Source organism: Sinocyclocheilus anshuiensis, unplaced genomic scaffold, assembly GCF_001515605.1.
Source record: "Sinocyclocheilus anshuiensis isolate Anshui unplaced genomic scaffold, SAMN03320099.WGS_v1.1 scaffold1547, whole genome shotgun sequence".
In the NCBI taxonomy this organism is placed as follows: Eukaryota; Metazoa; Chordata; class Actinopteri; order Cypriniformes; family Cyprinidae; genus Sinocyclocheilus; species Sinocyclocheilus anshuiensis.
The window spans coordinates 173,471-181,897 of record NW_015552673.1 but is presented as its reverse complement, the minus strand read 5'-3'; the positions used below and the strand labels follow the sequence as shown (position 1 = coordinate 181,897).

The following is an 8,427-nucleotide window of genomic DNA, read 5'->3' as shown; positions in this document are numbered from 1 at the left end:
GTGTGTGTGTGTGTGTGTATATACAGTATATATATGTGTGTGTGTATATGTGTGTGTGTATTTAACATTATAATTAAATTTTTAATAATAACAATTATTATTTTGTTGCTTATTTTACCAGATAATTTTGTTAAAAAGGTAAAAATATATATATATTAAAAATATATATGAAACTGTATTTTAAGTTATATTTTAATTATTAATGTATAACTTATATGCAATATACACGAGTTCAAAAGTTTGGGTTGATAAGATTTTCAATTTTTGAAAGATGTCTCTTGTGCTCCTCCAAGGTTGCATTTATTTGATTGAAAATACAGTAAAAACAGTCATATTGTGAAATATTATTTTTATTACAATTTAAAACAACTGTTTTCTGTTTGAATATGTTGGCAAAGCAGAATTTTTAGCAGCCATTGCCTCACGATCCTTCAGAAATCATTGTAATATGCTGATTTGCTGCTTAAGAAACATTTCTTATTATTGTCAAAACATTTTTGTGTATACACATTAATGTGCACAAGTCTTCACCAAAAAAATGGTTTTAAGTCAGTTTAAGATCTCTGTGTGGAGCACTGGCTCCTTGCGCATACAAAAGTATCACTGCATTATTACAATTAATGGCAAAAGGAATGTTTGGAAATGTAATCTGATATTTCCTACTGACACACTATAGCAAAACATAGAAATAACAGGCTTTTTTTGTTGTTGTTGATGAAAATACTAAAAGCCTGACACTTGCACAGTACTGTATATGATGTCATTACAGATCATTACAGTTAAGCAACTTCTTGTCAGTTCCAACTCTTCTCTCGACAGATTTTTATCAAGAAAGCAGAATGACTGGTGTTCAACAATACCTCATGACTTCACCGGGTCTCTGCTGCAGGATGGAGTCTGCTCAGCACCTCCACATGAGCCCCTCACGCGAGTTTCTTTAGCTTGGTCCAATAGCTCCAGCTGCTGACGACAAGCTGTTCTAGCAGGTAGAGAATGCCAAGCGATGGCACTCAAAGACGTACAGCTCGTGCTGCCAGACGCGCTGCAGACGACTGAAGACGCTGTATTTTGTAAACTGTATTTATATGTATATATATATGCCCATGGTTGAGTTTATGTAACTACACTGGTCTGTTGTCAAGGGCTTCCTGAGCGGTCTCGCCCGTTTCACGAAACACTTCGACATTCAACAAATGCTGCTTTTGGAACGGAAGACTCTTAATTTCCTACTCGAGATTCGATTTTCAAAGCTGAATTTGTGTCATTAATTAGTTGACAAATGATTCTGTTTAGGCTACTCCAAATGGTGTGTATTTATTGTATTTATTATGATACATTAAGAGTACACCCGGCCGTGCTAGATATGTGTTTGTTCGTGCACAGGCCTAGCGTGTGTTTCCAAAGTCAGTCCAAAAGATGCGCTATACTGAAAGAGCAACGTTTATTGTAACTAGAGTGTATGCTGCAAAACTGTTTCTTCTAAAAACCGAAATCGCTGGACTTGATATAATTCAAATGAAATCAATCACAACAAACAAGAGGGAAGCCTTCTGAGCATTTTTTTTTTACATTTATTACTATTATTATCATTTTTTACTTTCCAATGAGACATATTATTTCTTGCAATATGTTGTTTTTCCTCTTCCTGCCTTAATGTGACGCAGTAGTGTGCTGATGTGGCCGCATTTTAAGATAAACAGAAACAGACCTCTGGGTTATTATATAGAGAGACCAAAATATATATGGCTTGAAATCTGTACAGCTCAGTGTCAATCAGTGCGCTGGTATGCTCAGTTTGCTCTCTGATAATAGAAATCATATTTATCAGATGCTACACAAATTGGTCAAGGGTTCTGATATTTTTTCATGCCTTAAAATGATTCACTATATCGTAATATAACACTGATGGTTATAGGTAAAGTGAGCGATCAGCATGTTTGACAAGATCTTGAGCTACAGAGCAAAGTTATCTTCAAAGAAAGAAAAAGAGAAAGCTTGTGCTGTAAGATAACACCATCTGACCTACAACAACGCTGATGTTGTTTTAGAGGAGAGTCAGTTCCCCGCGGACAGGTCGAGGAGAAATACAGCGCCATCGTCTTTCACTATCCCTGCCCTGTTTTCTCTTGATTAGCCCATTTGATCCATGAACTCAATTGAAAATGTAATGCTGCTGCCAAACATTTTGAATAAAGACCAAGTCCAAACTTGACTACAGTGTTTATATGTTGCTATGGATGCAAAGTATAGTTTTTATACTATCATCAATGTTTTGAGCATGATTATAAATCTAGAAACAAAAGAAATATCTGTCGATTATAATCTTCTCTTATGGCAGCTTTGTATTTATGGAAGTCAAATCATTTGTAGCTTTGAATATGCTATCTGTCATTATTGCCATGCTGATTTATAACAGGTGCCTTTGATTCTGACCCTCCCAATTTCTGAATAATATCTTACTCTATCCGGTTAAAAAATCTGTAGGATCCCTAACATTATTTATGAGGTTATGAAGACCCCTTGGGGCGTGTTTATTAGTGAGTTTGATATAAACACGGTTAACAGGTTAACCAGCCACTGACAGCTGCTCTACCTGTCTCACTGCCCTGGAGCCGGTCATCTGATGTAAATGAGACAATGGCCACCTGAAAAACAAACAAGATGAGGGACTTTTGGGGTCTGCCCTAAACACTAAATACAGGAATTCAGTTTCACTCGCATGACAATAACCAGCAATAAAGAATCTATTCACAAAATCTAGTCTCACACTAAAGGATGTTAAATTAAATGGGCAAATCAGCTTGAAGGAGAACAGATGGAAGGCGGGTATTCCATCTGTCTTATCTCAACATATTGAGTGTAAATTATCATATTTATTACAATTATTAAATCCCTCCCTAGTTCCCTAAACCTACTGCTAACCATACCCAATAAACACTGTATTATTAATGAGCCGTTTTATTTTCAAATATGTTATTTTTATAGAAAATAAATGCCTTTCCGATTTGATATGTGATGGGAAAAGGAGAAGAAGGAGTTTGACAAAATGCGGATTCGAACTCGGGTCGAATCGTTTAGGGTTTTAAGCCACAAACACCAGACAAACAAGCGTCTTTTGAAGTGCTGTTTATCGCAGTCAGGCATTGGTGGGCGGAGTTAATGAAAATAGTCTGCCAATAAATCAGGCTATTTGCACTTAGAGTAAATATACACTCTGTTTCTTTTTAGAGCTGCTTTACAGCAGAATTTAATTCTGTTTGCATAATTGAATTTTTTTACATTTATATATTATGTTATTTATATATTATATTATTGCAATATTACTATTATTATTTAATCTCTTTGAAACAATCTGTACTGCATAAAGCGCTGTAGCGATAAAAGTGACGTCATTTTCGGAAACGTAGAGATTAACTCTTTCCCCGCCAAACGGTTTCCGCGTTCCCTCTGTTATACGCTCGGGGGCGCTATTAGCATCTCCTGAATGAGTCTAGAATGTGCCGATCAAAAACACATGCGAGGAAGACGCAGAAACGAGCGATCTGATATGTAATGTATGCATATGCATATGAAAAACAATGCGATCATCAACAATTAACCGCATATAAATGAAAACTGCCTAATAATGTTATGAGTGACAAGTCGATCCCAGAAGTGGCAAAGGACTGTGAAGCTTTGGGGGTGTTGATGGAAGCGATCTACTGCATCTTTGCTTTGATCATCCTACTGAATATGATCCAGATGTAGCCTAGTATTTGATAAAAACGCGATTTTTTTTTTTGCGAAAATGTTGCTTTTTTTTATTTTTATAAAACTTAACTACATTCGAGTGTTGATTTTAAAAAAAGAATGCTTGAAGCTAGAATAAAACGGTTTTGTTGTTGTTGTTGTTTAAAAGTAGAGGCTTTGTTCTTTATTTTGATGTTCAGATATTAATAAAAAAATATTCTGGGGGTCATGAAATTTTAGTGAAAATCTTCAAAAATGCTGGCGGTGAAAGAGTTAAGGTATGTCCTACTAACGATATTGTTTTTAGATACGCTGCAATATTGTAGTTTACAGTAACATGTACATATGAAGGTGTTTATAATGACTATTTCCCGCCTCCAGTTCACTCACACATTTGAAGATGAAACATCAAGTGGAGCGCGTTGCGTTCTGGGAAACAGTATCCCATGCAGCGTCTTCAGATGCATACATCAGATTTCAGCAAGTGTAGCAGGTAATCCTGGAATTCCATGCATACAGAAAATTCACATACTATTGACAGTATACACACAGCATACTGCAATATAATAGGAGCAGTATGGTAGCATGCCATTCCAAACACAGCTTCTGTAATGATTGCAGTGTACTATATTTAGCAGATTCTGGCAAATATAGCAGGTCATCCGTTTATTCCATGCGTACAGAAAGGTTGCATACTACGCACAGTATACATACTGCATATTGCAGAAATAGTAAGAGTAGTATGATAGTATGGCATTTCGGACACAGCACAAGTATCCGTCATCTTTCGCTTCTACCCTGATGTGTCCAATAAGCGTCTATTTCCGTGTCCTCGACGGCCAATCAGGGGTGTCCACGAGGTGCAGGTCGGAGGCGGAGACCACAGTCTATGACAGACATGAAATCTGGACAATCATCAGCTCGCATTGTCCAAGAGGCGTGTCTACGCTGAATGCAGTAGCCAATCGGATGCGCTTGGAAGGCGGAGCCTCTGTTTCTGGATGTATCGTCTATAAGCACACGTGACGCTGGAGTCGCAGGCGGAGTGCTGCATCAGTGAGCAGGGGTGAGTATGCTACATCTGCTAATATGAGCTTTAGTACACCTATGAGCCACTCAGTGTATGTGCAATACGGCTTGCCGATGTATTAATGTCAGAAAGCGGGATTATATGGTTCAGCCAGAGAGTAAAACTAGAATATGCGCGTAGAGCTAAAGGCCAGTTGGTCAGCTAGCTGCGTGAGCTAAGCTAAGCTAAGCTAAACTAAGCGATACAGGTGTCACATCAGTAGAATCAGCCGTGTAATCCACACTGATCACAGAAACCCGCCTCATGTTACTGACCGTGTGATTTTCTTGTCAGCGAGTGAGGTGAAAGCTGCAGTGGGCTTATCTAATGTTGGGGGTGGGCAGAGCTGCTGAGAGAGATGTGCCAATTAACTGAAGGAAGCTAACGGTGGTCAAACATTGATGTACCTTGTTTCTAGTTGGGCATGTCTCTGCACATTAAAATGATTGTGTACATGTATGTAAGATTTAATTCATTTTTTTTCTTGAACATTATTCGTTTGTGTTTAAAATATTCATTCATATGTAAAGTTAGATGGTAGGTGTTTCTAATATGAAATACATGGTCAGTGCACAGATACGCGCATGGTCAAATATCACTCAACCTAATCTTTTGCTTTCAGTTTGAGTTCATAAATGGATGTTTGTGGGATAGCATGCATGGCTGTGTGGGGGATATAATGCGGAAAAGCCAAACCGGCTAAACTAGGGTGCAGCACATGCCAGTTGAACGTCATTTCCGCCCTTTTAGAGGAAAGGCAGAGGTCACGGGAGAGAGACTGATATTTGCATGGGCCAGAAACTTAAATGAGGTGTAGTCAGATTAAAACAAAGTAGCACTTAGGATAAGACTTGACTATTTCCTTATATTAAGGAAATCATGCCATTCATCCCAGCAAGAAAATGATCGTCCTGACCCTCTTGTGGTTTGTTAACATGTAACTAGGTGTGTTCAGATTCTGGCACTTTGAGTGTAGAGCTCAACTTCGACCTTTACGTATAACCAAAAGATCCCTTTTCTGGTGTTAACTCTTGTCAAGACGTTTAACGCTTTCCTAATACTGTCATTCAAGCTCCTCGTTGATGGCTATGTCATTTGAATTATCTACGCAGCTTTATTAGTTCACTTTTATGGCCTGTATCTTGCTCAGAGTCTCACTTCACTGGTGCACTCTGGGAAGGTTGTGTGTAGAAGGTCTGAGGTACCTTCCCCCATCGTCTCAAGCCCAGATCTGTGGCACTCGAGCGTAAAGAGGCTTAACCATGTGTTCTGGAAGTGTATTTATTCACTATTGTGTGCTGAATTGAACGAACCCCCGGTTAGGCCATGCCGGGACCACCACATGTGGCTTAATCTCATGGAAGGCTGACATAACGAGCGCCTGCTCTGGACAATCATTTAACCAGCACTTTGAGCTGTATAAACAACACATATAACATACAACCGACCTGTTGCAGAATAACCTGCAATATGATGATCAAGTCTTGTATCAGCCTGAAGGTGTTTATAATGCAAAAACTGGCTGGCTGTGCATGGCTGTCATTGTAATGATAATTATCTAAAATGTTGTAATAGAGCATCTGCATATGTTTTTATTAACACCAGAGAGAAGTCTATCATTTCCCTGGAAGATCCAGTTGTGATATTTTGATTTAAAAATTACAAGGTACAAAAAAAAAAACAATTAAACCTATGCATGGATGAATTGTTCCCAATAACTTCTATAACATACATTTAGAAAATAGTGAATTTTCATTTCATGCCGAAATTAAAATATTTTAACACACAAAAACACTTTTTGAGTTTAACGACGTAAACGAATCATTCAGAGTTAAGCTAATAGATTTTGAATTGATTCAGTTTGAACTCATTAAAGGACATGAATTGTGCTTAGCAACACTAACAGCGTTTTTACTGCAGAAACCACGATTTTAGACACCGTTAACATCTTATACTTGCAAGTCGTGGAAAAAGGAAGGAGAGCTAAACTAGTCTAAAGACAGGATCTTTAGGAAACTTAATGGCCTTATAAAACCATGAAAATTGTTATATTCACAGTGTTGCTTTCACTTAAATCAGTAAAATCATATTACATTATATATTGTGCATAATCAGTGTCACCTTTTACAACATACTAAATAGGTGGACATGAAATGTGAGTTTAAAGTATTTTGTCATGTGAAAAGGAAAGACTTGAAACTAGCACAGCTCTGTAGGAAAGTGTTGTATACACTTCAGATAGGTTTGTATATCAGTCATTTTGCAAACCTGTCTGACCACAGGACGCTGCAGTGACCAGAGAAGACTGGCTGATCAGAGCCGCTGATATGAATGGGTCAGTCGGAGCCTGTGGGCTTCATCAGCGTGTGCTGTGGTGACTCTGATGGCTCAGTCGTATTTAATCAGCAGAGCAGATCTCTGCTCAAACTGGATTTGAAGCAGCTCACTGTCAGTTAGCACTGCAGTGTTAAATGTCTTCCTCTTTCAGTCCCAATTGTTTTATAGGGGGCAGGATGGAGTCTGTCCAGTCCAGAGCTAATGAATCTGCTTTGTGCACAGGAACCGCTAGACCCCCTCTAGTGAACCTTCATAGAAATGAGTCTGTTCTGTAGCGATGGTTGGTATTGCAGTCTAATTAATGGGCTGATATTGTCCGATAAGTCTGTCTGCTTGAATGATTAACAGAAGTGTTAGTTCCCACTTGTGTGTGTGTGTGGGGGGTTTATTTTTGCTTCTAAATCTGCTGGAGACTTGTTAATTTCAGGCATATTCTTCTTTGAACTAATGTGAATTGAGTAAATATTGTGTATGAAATTAGTGTTAATTTAATTACTTTTCTCAGTCCAAAAATCTTGGAGCACCTTCAAAAGTTGTGATTTTTTTTTTAAGTAATGTTTTAGAATAAAAACAAAATTGACAAAATTAATAGTTTTTTTTTTTTTTTGATTTTTGCTTTTATTTCTAGTGCACTAATCATATTAAAGACTTGTTTGTTTGAGAAAGAAAACTGCTGTAGCATTTGACTTTTTCATTCAAATAGCATATTGGTCTGAAAGCAGGCTGTTGCTCAAATAGTGTTTCAGTCTTTCTCGAAGGGGAAACAGTGAGTTTTACTGTTAGTGTTGATTAACCTGTTTTCATTTCCACAACAGTTTTATTTTTAGGCATAAATAATGCTTGTGTTCACTTAATTTTTTTGTTAAATCAAACAGTGGTGGTCTTCACTTAGCAAGTGTTTAGATGCTTTTGCGTGAGTCTGCATATTTAATTTTGCTGATGTCTTGTGTTGCTAGACTTGTGCCGGTATTCGGTAATGCGATATATCACGCGTATACCGTGATAAAAGCATTAGCAATTAATCGCAACATGAAAATTTGATACCGGCATATCCCTATGTGTTGCTTTAGCTCGGATGCTGATGTTAACCTCTGATTAGCTTTAATAGAGCTGATGATGGAGTGCTTGCGTTATGTGTTGTCTGTAATCTCTACCTCCACACATGATCATTAGTTCAGTGAGCAACAGATGGGTCAGGAGTGTATCCTGTGACCCCCAGCTAGGGCTGGACGATATGGCCAAAATTTATATCACGATATATTTCTTAATTTCGGTCGATACGATATAATTCC

General features: G+C 37.8%; 2 protein-coding genes across 4 annotated transcripts in view; both read left to right on the top strand.

The window, feature by feature from the left end:
• LOC107667462 (alpha-1,3-mannosyl-glycoprotein 4-beta-N-acetylglucosaminyltransferase B-like) overlaps nt 1-2,199 on the top strand; it is a 146,844-nt gene extending 144,645 nt beyond the window's left edge. The window contains exon 15 of the mRNA XM_016459134.1: nt 820-2,199. Within this exon, the coding sequence (XP_016314620.1) occupies nt 820-843 (24 nt within the window). The 3' untranslated portion in view covers nt 844-2,199. The remainder of the gene's footprint in view (nt 1-819) is intronic.
• Nucleotides 2,200-4,734: 2,535 nt separating this feature from the next.
• LOC107667459 (calnexin-like) overlaps nt 4,735-8,427 on the top strand; it is a 20,935-nt gene continuing 17,242 nt past the window's right edge. For all 3 annotated transcript variants that reach the window (XM_016459130.1, XM_016459129.1, XM_016459128.1), the window contains exon 1: nt 4,735-4,795. The gene's annotated coding sequence lies outside the window, so the exon portion shown is untranslated. The remainder of the gene's footprint in view (nt 4,796-8,427) is intronic.